Source organism: Pleurodeles waltl, chromosome 5, assembly GCF_031143425.1.
Source record: "Pleurodeles waltl isolate 20211129_DDA chromosome 5, aPleWal1.hap1.20221129, whole genome shotgun sequence".
NCBI classification, from domain to species: domain Eukaryota; kingdom Metazoa; phylum Chordata; class Amphibia; order Caudata; family Salamandridae; genus Pleurodeles; species Pleurodeles waltl.
In genome coordinates, this window is record NC_090444.1 from 1773220400 (window position 1) to 1773239858 (window position 19459).

At 45.4% G+C, this 19459-nt stretch overlaps 1 protein-coding gene across 1 annotated transcript in view; it reads right to left on the reverse strand.

Annotated features, from left to right (window-relative positions):
- The window catches only part of PPP1CB (protein phosphatase 1 catalytic subunit beta), a 261084-nt gene that overhangs the window by 79150 nt on the left and 162475 nt on the right, over positions 1-19459 (reverse strand). Inside the window, exon 5 of the mRNA XM_069236214.1 lies at positions 2549-2620. Coding sequence (XP_069092315.1) covers positions 2549-2620 — 72 coding nt within the window. The remainder of the gene's footprint in view (positions 1-2548; positions 2621-19459) is intronic.

Genomic DNA, 19459 nt, shown 5'->3' on the forward strand with positions numbered 1-19459 from the left:
CAAGGGTTGCTGCTAGGCTGCAGCACAGGTGGAACCGACAAGGACCATGGCTGAGGTAGCTGCGGAGTTGTGTCTGTCAAGCAGCACTACAGGTTTGCCATCGACATTGGGAGTTGATGGTGCAGACCGATCAGATTTCAGCATGGCGCCAGAAAAAGATTCAGTAGCAAAAATTAGTAAAGATCCTGTATTGAGTCCAGAGGTCCTAAAATGGCACTGAGGGAGAATCGGCTAGCGGAAGCCCAGTTGAGAGATGTCTGCTTTTTGGGGCACACTGACACACCAGAGGTAGCCGGTGATGTGCCCAAAATGTGCAACACTGTCTCTTGAAATTCCTGAGTTTGTTAAGGAGTCACCTCTGGCCTTGGGAATTCAGGATGCCACAGAGCATGGTCTTGAACCTACTACGCTGAAAGAATGTGGGAGTGCTTGTGGGAGGCAAACTGACACCTTCAAGCCCTCTCAGGAGATCAATAGTAAAAGGAAGGAGTTGGGTCCTTTTGGACTTAGTTTTTTCTTACACTTACCTGAAGAATTAAACGTCAACGATAACCTGTTGTGGGAACGGCAGCAGGATCCCCACTTCGACAGATCATGGTGTGCAGTCTTGTAGTGCTTTGTGACAAACAGCTTCGCTTCCTGATCCTAGGTGGCCTTGGGGTGCATCAAGACGCAGTTGCATCAGGCCTTGGAGTCGTGATATGACCCAAGGAAAACCACAAGACATTTCTATATGACATTTCCCACAAAGTTTAAACCCTGTACATTTGGCAGGTGATACTTCCCTAGCACACTAAAACAGTTCTTGGAAAATAAAAAAATGCATTCTCAGAAAAGAAGAGGTTTACCTTCAGATTTGTATCTGCTGGAGAGGAAATAAACTGCTAGTGCACATTGGTGGAGCCTGTCTACGGCCTCACCCATTGTTCTCGGAGCAGAGCAAAGTCTGAGAACAGGCAAAAAGCTCCAGATCCAGAGCATGATGCCTAGGGGAAAGATTCAAAAGCAGGCCTCGAGATTTCTACTCACCCACTCACTATGGCACATTAGATTTCATCAGGACAAGCTATCTTTAGAGCCTACCAGCCCATTCTGGCGAGCAGATAACTCTGTTCACTCACAAAGTGAACGGGCAAAAATGATGCCTTTAAATCTTTTTTCTTCTTACCACATTTGCTCTGCATTTAGAGAAAGAGGTCAAAAGTCAGTTTGTCATGCAACATTTCCTTTTCTTTCTCTCACTTTGAAGGTAAGACGATTTTGTGAAGTGAACTGTGTGAAATCGTGCCGCACAATCTGTGAAATGAATCTAAGATGTCAGGCAGTTTCTTCTAACACATTATTGAAATAGGGAATAAGGGAAACTACAAACATTTCAAAATATACTTCAGCAGTTATGCAGGCACATTTATGTAATTGTGTGGAGAAGAAAAAAATTATAGGATGAAAACAAATCAGAACTCTTTCCTTGGTGATGTGCAAATGAAATATGTTTGCGGAACCCAAATTTCCAAACATTGCTTATGCGCTATGTAGTTGTAGCAATACATCTGCTTGTTAGTGGGTAAGTGTGGCCATTTCAATGGAAAGTGTGCCGTCTGTAAATGACAGTGCACTACCACAACATGCTTTAGTAGTACATTTATTAAAAGTGAGTTTTTAAACATGAACTGATACATCTTTCTGCACCCGCCATGATGACAATGTGGTTAGTGAACTAAAGCAAATCAAGGGTCATGTGTAACCTATATGTGGGCTTGATTCTTGGAGAAAACATTTAGTCTATTAAATCTAAAATGTTTTATGTACCACAGAAATGCTGAACTCACATTTTTGAACGTGCTCTCATAGGTGATAATGAAGAAAAGGGTGGCTCCATAAATTATTTGCCTAGGTTCACACAGACACCAGTTTCTGGGCCCAGTACATTACAGTTAGGTCGAGTAGATTAATCAAGTTACTAGACCTGCAGGCCTAGTAACACTTTTACGATTTTTCGCAGCCTGAATAGGTAAGGAATCTAAAGGTGAGTAATCAAGTCAGAAACCAAACTGGAAACCACAGGCAAGTACTTTTCTACATGACCCTAAAAACAAGGTACATACCCAAAGTAGGCACCGCTGCTTAGGACTTCTTAAAAATAATGTGTGCAGTTTTGATTGAACGCATTTGTCTTAGGTCAAGCAGAAAACGTACTTGATATAAAAACAAGTAATTTAAATCAACTGAGTCACGTACAGCTGATTTAAAACAATGGACAATGATGTGCATCTGAACTTCACACTCCAGAAGGAATTGTAGAAAGAATTTGTGCATTTGGCACTGTGATTCTCAGTCGACTAATCCAAAGTAAGCTAGTAAAATGTGAGGAATATCCATTTAACTGCCGCATCTATCTCCATGGACCCTCAAGCGTTACTAGACTTGCACTGATATTCCGAACAAGCAAATAATATAGTTTAATGCTTCATGGTCACATGAATGACAACTCAAAGTAAATTGAATATACTTTCAGTTGGAGTTAGACGAAATGCTTTCCATGACTCACCTGTGTCTGGCACATCTGTTGGTCTCATAATTCTACGAATCTGTTCCATGGACTGCAGATCCGGTGACAACCCTACACAACAGAAAGTGGCATACTGACAAAAGATCCAGAAAATAAGCATAAACAATATTAAAACTGGAAACAATACTTTTACTGACTAAGCAACCAGGGATAGGTAACAGACCCTACCACCATTCAAAACCGGTTATGATAAAATACCTTAAGCAGGTGATCAAATTGCATAGACCTAAATCAATTGATTAACCAGTTAGGAAAGAATCAGCAAGAATATGTTACTGAATAATTACTTACTTTCAGTAATGCTCTTTCTAGTGTATACTCCAGTTACCTCAGTAAGTGAGGGGCATACACCACTTTTTCTTGATCCTAATCTTCTTAACAAATGTCAAGGCAAACATGGAAAGGGCCAAAAGATACAGTATTTGCTGTTAAGAATTTGTATTCCATCGTTTTCCCCAAAAAGAGGGTGCAAATGTGATTATGAGTGACATTCACGGGGCAAATGGAGCACATGATTAATTTATTTTAAATTAACTGCTTTGTTTTTATTTGCAACCATTCTAGAAAAAATTGAACTTATGAAGTATAATGGTGAATGTAGTTTTTTCTATTACAATCAAGGATGCCAGCCCAACGGAGGCTGAGCCACCAATGCAAGTATTTGCAGACTCCTCCGAAACCTGGATGCAATCAGATACGTTCCCCTGGTGCTGTGAGCCTTGAGGTTCCACTGCACAGCTAAATTAATGCCACCTGGCAGTCAACGAGCAGGATGCCCAATGCCAAGAGGTCCAGAGGCCAAGGAGCCACTCACACGGAGAGCCAGGACAGAGCATGAAACACAGGGATGCTAGCACAAATATCTTGAACTCGCCGTGGTGGAGGGAAGGACCTAAACTGTTCTGTATCTAGTATGGCTCCAATGAAATTGAGCCTCTACGAAGTTCTCCAGTGTTACATTGACAGACTGATCATGAACCCACATGTCAAGAGGTTCAAAGTTGTGTGGAGGTGAACTATTTCTGCTTTCAAGAGGCAGTCATCAAGGTAAGGGAAAACTGTGATGCCCTCAACCTCCGAAGGTGTGCCACGACCAAAGCCATACGTTTTGTGAATACCAGACAGGCACGGGGAGGCTGAAGAATGAGCATGGCAAATAGAAAATGCTCCTGGCCCACAGTGAATGACAAGTGTGTCCTTGGGATTGCAGTATGGGTACATCAAAGTAGGCATCCTGCAGGTTCAAAACCACCCGGATACAGGGCAGACAGAATATGGGCCACTGTGAGTTCTTGAATACACCATTCTGCAAGAAAGCACTGAGAGGCCAGAGTTCTAAACTGGGGTGAAGGTCTCAATCCTTCGGCACGAGGAAATAAAGAGCATAACTGCCAAAATCTATTTCCTAGGGCAGGACTTTGTCTATGGTTCCTTTAGCAAAAGGAGCCTACACGTCTTGTAGTAAGATGGACAAGTGCTCCTCAGAGATGTTATGATGTGGGTGGAATGTGTGCTACAGGTTATAATGAATGGCATTGCGCAGCCTCCAAGTAAGACCTGTCAGATGTTATGTTTTGCCAACCTTGGAGGAAACATCTGATCCTGCAGCTCACAAGGTCACCTATCACTAAGGGCAAACTAAGCTCCTTGAGAGTGGATGCTGAAAGGGTAGGGACTGGAAGGCTGTTGGCACATCTGACAGGTCTTACTTGGAGGCTGCGCAATGCCATTCATTATAACCTGTTGCACATTCCACCCACATCATAACATCTCTGAGGAGCACTTGTCCATCTTACTACAAGACGTGTAGGCTCCTTTTGCTAAAGGAACTGATCAGATGTTTCCTCCAAGGTTGGCAAAACATAACATCTGACAGGTCTTACTTGGAGGCTGCGCAATGCCATGCATTATAACCTGTAGCATACATTCCACCCATTCCACATTATAACCTGTTGCACATTCCACCCACATCATAACATCTCTGAGGAGCACTTGTCCATCTTACTACAAGACGTGTAGGCTCCTGACAGGTCTTACTTGGAGGCTGCGCAATGCCATTCATTATAACCTGTAGCACACATTCCACCCACATCATAACATCTCTGCGGAAGCCAAGAGTGCCTTCTGATGGCCAAACCATGACAGTACTTGTGTTGACTTCTAGTAAGCACAAGTCTGCAGCTAATGATTTGGTTGGAAACCATCATGCTCTCACTTACCATCTCAAGAAATTCCTCTTGTCGATCTCTAGGGAGGCTGTCTGCAAAACCTTGTAAAGAGTCCCACAAGGATCTTTCATATCTGCCCAGCAGTGCAGATGCACTTGCTGCATTCAAAGTGGTGGCAGCTGTACCACAAACCTTGTGCCCCATTTTATCTAACTTCTTACTCTCTTTATCTGGTGGCAATGTGGATGAAGGAGTAGTGGAGTGCAGTTTATTTGTTGCAAGAATAACCACATCATTAGGGGGAGGGTTTGAGCAAAGAAATAGATCCTGTTCTGGGGGTCTATTTCTGTATCCTCCTTCAGCTTCAATTTGGCTGAAGCCGGTGTAAGGAGCAACTCCATGGCAGGTTTCAACAGACCCGTAACCAGTAGTAAGAATGGTCTGGACGCTATAAGGTGGTGAAGCATCTCAAAAATCACTTATGTAGATGAAGTCAGAGCTGGCACTGGAATGTTCAATTTTGATGCACCTCAAGTTTCTCCTGACAATGTTGGTGAGTATCTGCCAATGCTGGAGGAGGACAAAGAATAATAGGTTGAACGATGTCTACGATAGAAATGACTATGGAAGTACTGGTTCCCCCTATATCTAGAAGGCCCAATAGTCAGAAGAAACTAGGTCACCCTTGGTTTACAAAGGAGCTTAAACGCCTTCAAAGAAAGTACTGACATCAGGAACGCCGGTGGAAACTTAATCCAGTACCTGAGGAAAGGGTAGCCCTTAAGTCCACTCTAAAGGTTTATAAAGCAGCACAATTCATGGCCATATCTAATTTCTACACTACCAAAGTAAAGGAGGCAATTAATGCCCCCAGGGAACTTTTCAAGACGATTAAGGCTCTAACTGTGCCTATGAAGCCTGCTGGTTTAGAAAACTCTCAGGAATTCTGTGACAAAGTTGCTATTCATTTTGAAAACAAGATATTGCAAATAGATGGCAACTTTGATCCTCAGGTCACTCCTGAAGTATTACCCCCCCATGATACCTGAGAGTTCTACAGCAGATGGCCAATCATTGTTGTCACATTTCCAACTCCCTTCTATGGATACTATTAAAAAGAGGATTCTTGAAATTAAATCTGGCTCTCCTCTTGATCCGTGTCCTCCTATCTTTCATTTGGTTCCTGATTTAATGGCACGGATGTTAGTTCCCATTTATCAAGAGGTAGTAATGTCCGGGGTGTACCCCTCTATCTGGAAAGAAACGATAGTGGTACCCATTAAAAAAAAAAAAACTGATGGTGCTAGTCTGGACTTGAGTAATTTGCAGCCAATAGCGCGTCTCCCATATTTGGCAAAAATTTTAGAAAAAAAAGTTTGAATTCCGAATTGACTGAGTTTTTAGCAGAAGCAGAGGTTCTTGATGTCTCCCAATATGGTTTCAGGAAAGGGCATAGTACTGAAACAGCCCCGATCTCTTCCTCTGATGCAATTCGGAGGATAGTTGATGAAGGCCAGGGGGCCGTTTTGGTTCTTTTAGATCTGCAGCCTTCGACACTATCTCCCCTAGATTATTGACGTCTCGTCTGCATCAAGTGGGAATGAGGGACCAGGCGCTTAAACTCTTGGAGTCCTTTCTTACGAATAGATGGACCACAGTTAGCTGTGGTGACTTCAAATCTACACCTTATCTTCTGCCTTGTGGGATCCCTCAGGGATCTTCCCTCAGCCCCATATTGTTTAATGTGTATGTAGCGCCATTGCCTAGCCTAATCCGCGCTTTTGGTTTTACCCCATCTTCCTATGCTGATGACTCCCAGCTTATTATTCCTATTAATCAGCCATGGGGGGAGGTTGCAGATCGGTTTAGTAACTGTATGCTGGCAGTGAGTAAATGGATGAATATCAATTGGCTTAAAATGAATGCCACCAAAACTGAAATCGTATGTTTTGGACTTGGAAAAGATTTATGGAACTCACGGTGGTGGCCCTCTGAATGTGGCAACTGTCCCATCCCCACTACTGTTAGTAGAAATTTGGGCATCTTGTTTGATGAATATTTGTCATTTAAAAAACAGATTAATCACATGGTAAACATCAGTCTATGGTCCATTAAAATGCTCAGAAAAATCTTTCCTTATTTGTCACATGAATGGAGAGTATCTGCTATTCTGGCACTAGTGATGTCCAAGATAGACTACTGCAATGCCCTGTTCCTTAATTTGGACAAGGGGCTGATTAATAGACTCAAATTAGTCCAGAATTCCGCTGTCAGAGCGGTTCTCAATCTCCCGCGATGCATATCAGCTAGAGAGAGTCTTAAGAAATTACATTGGCTGCTGGTGGCGCAGCGTATTCAGTTCAAAACGCTCTGTCTTACTTTTAAGGCAGCTCATGAAATAGGACCACGGTATTTGACTTCTAGACTCAACTGGTTTATACCTAAAAGAAACCTGAGGTCGTCCCAAGCCTTTTGGATACAGGTCCCTCGAACACAAAGCTAAATGGGGAGATAAAGCTTTTACAGTGGCTGCTGCCAGAGGATGGAACTCGTTCCCTCTGAATATTAGGCAAGAATCCGGTTATATGAAATTTAGGAAAATGGTAAAAACTTGGCTTTTTCCTCGTTAACTTTCTGGTACATTATGATCAGGGATTTCAACTCTTGTTTTTGTCTCTCATTGGATGTTTCTTTATCATTTTATTCTCGTCCATCTCCTTTGGTTAGCGCTTTTCTACTGTTTTCTACTGTGTTCTTTTTTTCCATTGCGTGCTCTGCTTCTAGCACTTCGATGCTCTTCTGAGTAGGAATGCGCTTTATAAATTACGAATTACATTACATTGTGTGCTAGATCTTGACTCGAACAACTGATGGAGATGAGTGTGTCGAGAGGATGGTCTAGATAAAGAACGCCAAGACCTATGGCGATGCCTGGAAAGGGCTGAGTGTTGATAAAACCTGGACTGTGATCGTCGAGAAGGAAGAGGCCTTGCGGGAGGTGGTTCCACAGGCTGTGGTGGTGGTGGAGCTGGAACAGTTGGAGTAGGCAGAGAAGAGTCTGGCAGCAGGATAGAAGCCGATTGAGAATACGCTCTGGGGTACTCTGTCAGAAGTTAATGGTAGACGTCTTGATCTTGATTTTCTGACTTTCTCTAAAGGTCTGGATTGCCTTGACTTAGACAGACTTGACGTTGAACCTCTCCTGTGCCTCAACGTCATGGTACCTATCAATCTATATCTCGCCATCAAATGACATCTCTTAGATGCAGACCCAGCCCTTGACAGCGAACAACCAGGGACTGTACCTTGTCTTGACATCTATGCCCTCAATGTCGACCTGGAACAACATTTTTGGTGTGGGCTTCTAATTTTGGATCTTCTACGTCTGAAGTGCTCAGAGGAAGGTGGCAAAGCCCCGGAAGAGGCATGACCCTCTTCTCGCTCTCTCTGTCTCACCTTCGGATTGTGCATGTTGCCTGCATCGCTTCTCTGTACCATGTAGATGAATCTTCTACCTTTCTCTCAGTGGGTGCCTGGTAAACCTTCTGCAGTGTGGACATCTATAAGGAACATGGCTCTCAGGAAGGCAGACGAGGCAGACATGAGGTCCTGATTTAGACACAGGCAGGACACTTGTCAAGTAAAGATGGTATTTTATTTGACTTAGGCACATTTTTTCTGTCTGACAATGACAGGAAAAAGACTGGAATAAGTGAAAAATGTTGAACGAAACAGTTGTCTCATATTTCTAGTGCAATTGTTGATGGAAAAGTGCTGAAAAAAGGACAAGTTCAGTGCTCCACAATCTTGTCATAAGGAACTGGAAAAAAGAAAAAAAACTGAAGCAACTGTCACCTGCTGGGCATGATGGGATATTAGCAGTCTCTGGGCCCTTAAAGGCGCAGACTGTGTTTTTACAGGTACAGCCTTTTGGGACTACACTTTCCTCTATTCCTTCATCTTTATGCTTTAAAGAAGAATTTGCAAAAGATTTATCTGCTCAAATGACCCTTTTGCAGCCAATTTGACTTAAATTCTTATATATATTTTTATGCATATTGGCGTACATTTATTTTTTAAAATACAATCTGAAGAAAATGGTCATTGTAGCCTTTTATTCTAGGTTGCAAACTATTCATGTCTTAAGTGTTTTTCCATGTCTTATTGAAGAAAGGCAACATAGCCACTCAAGAACACACATTTTAAAGGCGGCTCCCGGATCCCTACATGTGGGCGGGATTATTTAAAGCTCATGACTCTCACTGGAGATACACCCCCTTTCCCCCTTTCTTGAACACAGCAGTGTTTTGTGGCCTATCCACTAACACTTATTTTGCATGTAGTTCCCCACCTCTTAGCCACTGCAAAATTCAAGATCCAGTCTAATGCCTGGGAATACGCAGAAGACTAGGAATGTGGTGTTTAGTTCCTCACCATCTACTCCTCTGTATATGTGGCACAGACACTTGCCAATCCCCCCTTGCGTGCTTCCCTGCCCCCCAACTCAATCTGTATGCTTGTTCGAGATTAATTATCTTAGAAAGCATATCTCCCTCACTCATAACCCTTCACATCAACTCAGCTCAGTAAATGTCACCTTTTCACTCCGTACTCATCCAAATAAATTAAAACACTTGTGCTGCTTCCTCTATTCTCATCCAGTCCCTTGATCCACCATTCTAGCCCTCCTTCATGCAATCTGATTAGCATACCTATAACTAACATTTATCTCACACAACCCTATCTACTGCCCTTTTTCAACTTCAGTTGTGTAAAACCATTACTAAGCTTCCATGAATCTGATTTCTACTTACCTTAAACTACCAGTCCTTGAGACCAGTCCCACCTACCCTACTGTACCCTCTTCTGCTAAGATCACCTCACTTCCTTTCAAGCAGATCAATAGATAGGCATTGTCTCAACATCCACCATCTTATAGAAGATTTAAAACTGACCACCTATTTGTCTGATGGACAAGTTACTTACCTTTGGTAAAGTAGGAAGCTGGCTCACACCTATGGTGTGGCACCTTATTCTGATTCCAGGCAACCCTTAGTGATCGTAACAGGTGTCCAGATAGCAAAAGGTCTTTAGGGGTAGCTGAGGAGAGAAAAGCTGAAGCTTATCCAGGAGTAATATCAATCAATCAATCACAGTATTTATAGAGCGCACTACGTACCCGTTAGGGTTTCAAGGCGCTGGGGGGAGGGCGGGGGGACTGCTGCTATTGGTCGAAGAGCCAGGTCTTGAGGAGTCTCCTGAAGGTGAGAAGGTCCTGGGTCTGTCGCAGGGAGGTCGGGAGGGCGTTCCAGGCCTTGGCGGCGAGACAGGAGAAGGATCTGCCGCCGGCGGTCTTGCGTTGGAAGCGGGGTACGATGGCAAGGTTGGCGGAGCGGAGTTGGCGGGAGGGGACGTAGAAGTTGAGTCTGTTGTTCAGGTAGCTTGGTCCGGCGTTGTGGAGTGCCTTGTGAGCGTGGGTGAGGAGTTTGAAGGTGATCCTCTTGTCCACGGGGAGCCAGTGGAGGTTTTTCAGGTGGTGGGAGATGTGGCATCGGCGGGGGACGTCAAGGAATATAAAGCACTTCCAATTCCACAGTTGTCAGACAGTAACTTACTTACAAGAAAGAACCACAAAAGTGTTGCAAAAAATAAAGAATATTTTATTACAACACTACCGCTACACTAGCACTGGTATATCTCCATTTGGAAATATCTACACACAATATACACACAAAATACACACAAAATAACCAACAGAAATAGCATAAATATACAGGGCCCTATGGGGGCTATAGTTAGCTAGGGGCTGGGGGTAGATAGAAACACCAGAAGTATGGTAAGTGTTCCTAGTGACAAGGTGCAAGGCAGTTACCCACACCCAGTCATCCCATAGGCCAACATAAGAAGTAGTGGTTGAAGTTTATGATATTCAGGACCCTTCCCAATGGACCCCGGAAAAAACATACAACGTGGAAGGTTGGAGAATGCCCCCAACCCCAGGATACCCAAAAGACAGGAGTACCTACACCAGGGACCTGGATGAAGAAGGTAGAACGTACTCTCGGAAGTCAGTGGAAGCCTCTGATTGTCCAGCTTCTGTCACGACCCGTGGACCAGGCCGGTGGAATCCAGGGACAGATTCCAGATTCGAGGACCTGCAAAGGAAGGAAACCGAGTCCAGCATACTCGGAGGTGCCCAAGTGGTGCAGGTGCCAATACCCACCCTCCTAGAGGTGATGTTCCTGCAAGTCGGTGGAAGACGTTGTGCAGCTTCAGGGTCCAGGAGCTGCAGAAGACCTTAGAAGTTGCCTCTGAGCTGTCCCTTGATGGTCGCCAGATTGCAGAAGGGGCAGTGACCAGCCAGGTCAACAACAAGCACTGGCAAATGCAAGTACGAGCCGAAGAAGTATTTGCTAAGTTTTGGGAACCAGCAAGGACAAGGAGACACTACCTTGGAGGAGGAGTCAAGACTGGCCCTCAGCAAAGCCAGTAGCAGTCGATGGAGCCCCCATGAGTGACCCCACAGCCAACAAAATAGAAGTCCCACATCACAGGACAGGGGCTGATCTTCGAGTTGCAGAGTGATGGAGGCCGGGGCTTCTTGGCACCTGAAGATCTCCTGGAGGAAGAGTCAACAAGCCTTGGCAAGTGCAACAGTTGTGGTGCGCAGGGGTTCCAGTCTAGTGGCAGGAGCTGGGGCCCACAGTCTTCTAAGTTGGTCAGACATCAAGCAGGACCCAAAGGAAGCCACAGACTCACCCCCTGTGAAGCAGAGCCTTTCGATGTTTATGGAACAGCAGACCCCACCAGCAGGTTGACATTGTTTTGAGGTGCCTAGGGTTGCAGGGGAGTGACTGCTTCACTCCAATGGAGATTTGGTTGTACTTCCAGGTGCAAACAGAGTCCTTGTGACCCTGGGGGATGTACAGCCCTTGATGTTACAGAATTCTTGCAGGATCCAGAGAAACAATGTTGCAATGGGAGCCTTTCCACCAGAAGTAGACATGTTTCAGTTCCAAAGCAGACCAGCAGCGGTTCCAGAGGCCAGGAGTAGATGATGTCTTGCAGAGAGTTCCCTGAAGAGTCTTGCTCGACAAATCGAGGACCCACCCACGGGAGAGCACTTAAGTAACCCTAAAAGGGGGTTGGTTACTCTGAAGTGGCCCATCGATCAGAGGGGGTCAAGGACATCATCTATCTGGCCTAACCAGTCAGATGCTCCCAGGGATCTTTGCCTATCTTATTTCCAAGATGGCAGAATCAAGTGGCCACCTGGCAGAGCTCTGTGCAACGTCCTAGGGTAGGAGCTGGACAGGTGGGGTGGTCACTCCCCTGTCCTTTGTGTAGTTTTGTGCCCGAGTGGGAACCGGATGTTCTTGTACAGGTGAAAAAACAGATTATGCAAGGAGTGCACCAAATGCGCCCTTCAAAGCAGTCTGGTGCCGCTCAGAGGCCACCTCAACCCTTAGACACCTAATACAAAGGGGGAGGTGATCATACCCCCCTTGCAGGAAATCCTTTGTTCTGCTGGTCCGGCCTGAGCCAGGCTCACCAGTAGGCGGGCAGAAGAATGTCTGGGGTCAGCAGCAGCGTGGGCTGGCAGCTAGACCTTGTAAGGCGGGGTCAGCAGCAGCGTGGGCTGGCAGCTAGACCTTGTAAGGCTGCACCAGCAGAACTGGGGGATCCTCTAAAGAACCCCCAGAGTACATGGTATTATGCAAATAAGGCCTACAACTCACTCACCCAGCTGGCAGAGGTAATCGTCACAAGGAAAGAATTTGTTACTTACCTGTAACTCCAGTTCTCCAATATTGGTATCTTTCATAGGTTCACATGCTTCAATCATTCCCTGTCATCAAAGTGGGAGTCCCAAGGTATCATAGTAAGCAATATGTATCCATATAATAGGCTGTAAAGGGAATGCAAAATACAGCTTAATAGCCTATGTTCTTCTTTAAAAAAAGACCAAAGTTGACAGCACTCTTAGAACACTCCCAACAGAGGCATCTTCCCTCAGATTTTCCAAGCACTAGTAGGATAAACCTCACTGTCTAAGAAGGAGAGCCTCTAAAGGGAAGAGGGTGGGTCGCATGTGAATCGATGAAGTGTACCAATTCTGAAGAACAGAAGTTACAGGTAAGTAACAAATTCGTTCTCCAGTATTGAGGTATCTTTCATAGATTCACATGCTTGAATCAGAATAGTTACCATTGCAATAAATTAGCAACAAATATACATGATTAGGACAGCAGATGGTGGGAATAACATAACATATGTTAACAGGCTCCCTTATTGGAAAAGATGCCAAAGTACTGCTTGACCCACAGCTGTATCAGAAGTCTGTGCTGCATCAAGACACTAGTGCTGGGTGAAAATGTGCCTGCTTTTTCAGGTTGTAACACGGCATATATTCTCAATGGACACTCCAACAAATAAGGTTGCTGTTGTGGCAACTACTTTCGTAGAGCGCGCTCTAGTCTTTTGCCTTAAAGCCCCGCCTGCCTTAAGAGTGGCAGAACTGAATGGCCGATGAAATCCATCTTGTTACGGTAGATTTGGAGACTTGTCCACCTTTATTGTTGTCACCATAGGCCACAAAGAGTAGATCAGTAGTGTGAAAATGCTTTGTTCATTGTAAGTAAAATTTTAAACATCTCTTGGCATCAAGAGAATGAAGACAGTGTTCCACTGGTGTTTGAGGATTAGGGAAGAAAGTCTTAAGCATAACCTGTTGATTTAGATGAAAATCTGTGGGAACATTCAGTATGAACTTGGAATTAGTTTGCAGGATTACCATTGTATCTTTGAATTGTAGGAAAGGTTTCCCAACAGTAAACGCTAGAAAACTGCTTGCTCTCCAAGCAGCTGTAACGGCTAGTAACAACGCCACCTTCCAAGTAAAGAACTTAAATTCAGATCTGTGAATTGGTTCAATAGAGATGCCAGGCAGGTGCCAGTGATTTTAATGAGGGAATGCCCTGAAAAGTTCTTTAAGAAATTAGACAATTAATCTGTGGGACCACAAGGAAGGAGATCCCAAAGCCCGTCTATATCTGGAAATCGCAGTGACAGGAGTGTGTTAGACAAGATTTGACTAGAAACAGTAAAGGAGTTCAGGGACTTGTTCAGGAGGAGATGTGATAAAATGTACTTTCGATTTTTCGCACCAAAGACAAACATTTCAATTTGACGCAATATGTTTTGTTGTTTGAATCCACTCTAGCCCTTGCAAGGATACTCTGACAATCCTCTGGAATGTCTAGGTGCTGTAGCTCTTGGTGCTCAGGAGCCAAGCTGAAAAAAGCAGAGAATTCGGGTCTGGATGAAGGATCTGGTGATTGTTCGACAAGTCTACTTGGGCCCTGAGTTGTGTGTTTGTCCACCAACAGCAAGAGGAGCTTCGTAAACCAGTGTTGTATGGGCCATCCTGGAGCTATGAGTATTATCTGGCATGGTACCCGTTTGATTTTTTCCAAGAACCCTGGAAAGAAGTGGGATCAGGGAAAAAAACGTAGGCATAGATACCAGACCATTCCATTAATAGGGCATTCCCCAGGATCCCTTTTGAGGGTACCTGCTGGCATAAAACTGACATTTCCTGTTCTCATGTGGTGCAAAAAGATCCAGATTTGGCTTGCCTCTTCGCTGTAATATGGCATCCAGGACCAGTTGGTTCAACTTCCATCCCTGACAACTTTGGGATGTTCTGCTTAAGGTATCTGCTACAGAGTTGTGTACTCCTGGGAGATGTTCTGCCCTTAAGGCCACTTGATGTCTTAGTGCCTAGCACCAGATAGTTTGAGTTTCCTGGGACAGAATCCTGGATCATGTACCTCCCCGTTTGTTGAGGTAATGCATACTCGTTGTGTTGTCCGTTATTATACAAATAGAGGAAACTTGAACCTTCAGCAAGCAAGCTTGAAGAACCAGTGAGATTGCTCTGAGCTCAAGGAAGTTGATGTGCAGTTTCTACTGTTCTGGAGTCCACCTGCCTTCAATCTGTAGATTTTAAATGAGCTTCCCATCCTTCCAGAGAAGTGTCTGTTGTAAAGACGTATTCAGAAATGGGGGAAGGAATGTCAGTCCTGCAGAGTTTGTTGGAGCTTGTCCACCAGGGAAAAGCTGCTTTCGGACAGGTGTGATCGGCTGGATATAGATTTGTCCTTCCGATTTGAGACACTGTGCATCCAATTGCTCCTGGAAAGACAGCATTTTGAGACAAGCGTGAGGTATTGAGAAAATGGCTGAAGACAGTTGATCAGGTGAACTGAAGTGCGCTTTCTTCTTGAAAGGGAGCGAGCCAGAATGGAGATTTTCTGTTGGCTGTCTATGGACAATAATGTCTTGTCGGGTAATGTGTCGAGAGCTGCTCCCGGAGAAGTTATCTTTATTGAAGGCGAAAGGAGACACTTCTGGAAATTGATTGCGAGTCCCAGGGTTTGAAAGATGAAGACACTTGGCAGTATCCCTCAAAGCCTGTTTGAAAGATGGAGCCTTTTTCAACCAGTCATCAAGGTAGGGGAAGACTTGGATGACTTGTCGCAAATGGGCTGCCACTGGGGCAAGACATTTTCTAAATGGGGGGCAGTTTGGAGACCAAAGGGGAAGACTTTGAACTGGCAATGAATACCGACTATTGTTAACCTGAGGAATTTTGGATGACTGGAATGGATGGGAATGTGGAGACCGAGGCGTATACGGAAATCTCAGTGGTTGAGAAGCTGGAGAATTTCCTGGAGGTAAACCATACAGAAAGGTGGTTTCTTCAGGTACCTGTTGAATTTCCAGAGGTTGAGACTGGGACGCCACACCCCTGATTTCTTCCTCAGGAGGAAAAACAGGAATAAAATTCCTTCCCTTTTTGGGAATGCTGGACCTGATCTATGGCCCCTTTTGACAACATGGCCAAAACCTCCTTGCGCAGAAAATGAAGGTGAGCTGGGAGGAATTTTGTCAGTGGAGTCGGAGGTGGAATTTGAGTGAACCCTAGGGTGTGGCCGAACTTGACGAGATCCAAGACTCATTTGTATGTAGTTATTTGACTCTACTAATGTAAGTAATGGGAAATTCTGGCACCCACCAAAGGATGAGTAGGGGTTACAGCCAGAACCTCAAAGCGGTCACTGCTTCCAAGCCCCTGGCGGAAGCATCCTTTCTTCTTGGTTGTTAAGTAGGCTGCCAATGGTGGTGCTGGATAAGGTTGATGTTGGTAGGCGGGATGAAAGGACTGCTGGTAAGATTGTGGATGGTATCTTGGTATCTTCCACTGTACGAGTAAGATCCGCCACCACATACGCGGCAAAAAGGGGTCCTAGGAAACTGGAGAGTTTTGAGGGATAAAGCTATTTCTGTGTCTACCTTTAGAGCGTCATCAACGTGCTTCCTAAATAAAGAATCGCTGTCAAAGGGCATATCCATGACTTTGGTTTGCGCTTCTGGGTGGAACGATGTGGCCTTAAGCCAACCTGGCAATTGTCGGAAGACTATGGATGCAATATCTCTTGCAGTCGATAATTTCAGCTGCTGCTTTTATGCACTCCTGTAAAATGCTAGTGGCTTCGGTTTTATCATCTGGCAGAAAATCCAGGTATGTGGCAATGTCGGACCACATTTGGCGATCATATCCTCCCAGAATGGCCAGGGGGCTTGCGGGCAGGACATTCGTACCCAACATGACTGAATCTTTTGCCAGTGTAGATGAGCCACCTGATTAAACAAGCACTACTTTCTTCCTCAGAAACTATGACAGTCTTGATTTTAAGTTTCTGTAACCATAGTAAAAGCCTTCCCTCATGGTCTTTGAGGGTTTCTGGAGAAAATGTTCTGCATATCTTGCAGTCTCTCACCTTGGGGAATGGATGAAGACAATATAAACATTCTATGTGAGGATCTTCCGAATGTAGTCTTTTCTTACCACAGGTGGCACACGGTATAAAGAGGGCTTTCTTAACCAGTTCTGACATGCTGTAGCAGAGAAATACCAATTTGGAGATCACTGAATCAGGAAAAACTGAGCATAGCTCAGGGAGACTCCCTAACACACGATGTGCACTGAAAATCTTGGTGATGATGCCTCTGTTGGGAGCGTTCTAATGGTGCTGTCGCCCGACTGGTCATCTTTGGTACTTTAAAAAAAAAAAGAAGGACATAGGCTATTAAGATGAACTTTGCATTCCATTTACAGCCTATTATGCGGATATATACTACTTACTATGATACTGTGGGACTCCCACTTCGACAACGGGGAATGATTCAAACATGTGAATCTATGAAAGATAGCCCAGTACTGGAGAATGCCGTTTTCAATGTGAGAAGCCTCAGGGGACAATTGTAGAGGGGCTCGAAAGGAGTGCACATAAAAAAAAAAAGTCAGAATCTAATTAAGATCCCACTGGGGAATGGAGAGGGAGGGATTAGATGAGTCTTGGTGGAGGGAGGCCTGGCTGCCAAGAAAACGTTAAGACTTCGGGAGGAAGGTCGAAAGCAGTCAACTCCTGCTGCTCAGTCTCCATGCATGAGGTGGAGAAGGCACAGGATCAGGTGCAGGACCCTCCCCTGTTGCTGTGACAGAAGATCCTCTCAAAGAGGCAGCCTGATTAGAGTAATGATTGCCACAATCAACAGCTTGTGGCTACAGACTCTCAATCCAGAGCCACAAGAATGATCAGGACCCAGTAGTTCCTGATCTTCTTGAGAACTCTATGAGGAAGTGGTATTGGCAGAAAGGTGTACAGGAGGCCAACTCTCCACTTGAGGTGAAAAGCATCTCCTTGCGAGCAGCACCTTGGAACCTCCAACATGAAAAACTGCTGAGATTGAGGGTTCTCAGTGGTCGCAAACAGATCTAACCAAGGCTCCTCCACTTCTGAAAGAGACCCTGCACCACCTCCCGATACAGACACCATTCATGAGTGGCTAGGCAACTGCGGCTGGAGTTGTCCGCTCTGGCTTTCAGAGAGCACACCATGGAAATGCCCTGACGTTACAGCCAGGTACAGAGATCTAGGTCCTCTTGAAAAAGGGTCCACGACTCCACCCAGCCCTGTTTGTTGCAGTACAACATGGCGGTGTTGTTGTTTGTTAATACCTGCACCAGCCTTCCTCTTAATGCCAAGCAAATCTCCTGAAGTTCCAACCAGTTGATGTGGAGCAGACACTGCTGAAGACAAGAGTCATCATTTCCATCTCTTCCAGACGGCTGCCTCAGCCCAGAAGGGACTTATCGGTCACTGTATTCAGATCTGGTTGATCAACGGAGAGGAGACTTCTACTGACCCAATCACAGTTTGTCACCAGTGCAGATCTTTTGCAGTTCCCTCTGAGATCTGGACCATGTCTGAGAGATTTTCCTGATGCTGCGCCCACTGGGCCTTCAGGTCCCACTGTACATCTTGCATATGCCAACCGGGCATGAGTAACAAACCGGATGCAGGAGACCATGATGCCCAACAGCCTTAATGTTAGTCTCTCAGCAATCCAGAATAGAGGCTGAAACATCTTAATCATGGCCTGAATATCCTGGCCTTGCTGCTCAGGATATTAGGTCCTGAAACTGCTCTATGTCCAGAACGGTTCAGATGAAAGGGAGCGTGTGAGAGGGAGTTGGGTGCGACTTCAGCACGTTGATAGTGAACCCCAACAAATGGAAGAGGCTCATCTTAATCTGAAGATGGGAAAAAGACTACCTGAGGTGAGCCTGCCTTCCACGTCCAATCATTGAGGTAGAGGAAGAGTGGAATCCCCAACGGCTGCAGATGAGCTGTCACTACCACCACTTTTGGGAACACACAAGGGGCACTGGTAAGGTAAAAAAGGGAGCATGGCAAACTGAAAGTGCACTTAGCCAACCATGAACCACAGGTAACGTGTGTGGGGATGGTAGGACGTGCATGTGAAAATATGCACCCTGCAAGTTCAACACTGCCATCAAGTATCCCGCGTTCAGGGCAGAAAGGACTTAGGCGAGTGTGAGCATTCTGAACTTTTTTCAGGAAGCGGTTGTAAGGCGCAGGTCTAGGACAGGATGAAGTCCTCTGCCCTTCTGTGGTACCAGAAAGTAGCAGGAACAACCACCACAACCTAATTCTGATGCAGGCACTCTCTCAATGGCTCCCTTTGACCAAGAGAGCCTGCATTTCCTGACGGAGCAAGGAGAAATGGTCCTCTGTCAGCTGATCGCAACTGGGTTGGGGGTAGTACCAAAGGGGAGGGAATAGCCTCTTTCCCCACAACGTGTAGGACCGATGGTCTGAGGCCACTGACCACCAGACCTTACAGGAGGCTTGGAAGCAGTAGCTGCAGGGGGCTGCCTGTCCCATGTTGCCTATGGGACCCGCACACTCAGCCGTAAAAAAGTCGGGTACCCTTTTGTCCTGGATGGCTGGGAGGAAATTGGTGCGCAGGGAGCAAATGGGTCCACTTCAAGGCCTCATCCATGGCCACGAAAGGGGCAGAAGGTGAACTGGGCTTGGTGAGGGGCCACAGACAAGCACAAGGACCTGGTTGTAACTCCTATCCTTAAAGCACTTCAGCGCCGAGTAATCCTCTCTAAAAGGGGTGAGCCATCAAAGGACATGTCCATCAAACGGCAAGGCCAACTACTATGAAATCGTTCCACCCAGCAACTCTGTTGTGTCAAGCCCACACCTATGGTGAACTTCGATGCAACTCTCCCATCAACAATAGCCTGGGTGAGTACAGCTAAGGAATTCTCCAAGCCCAT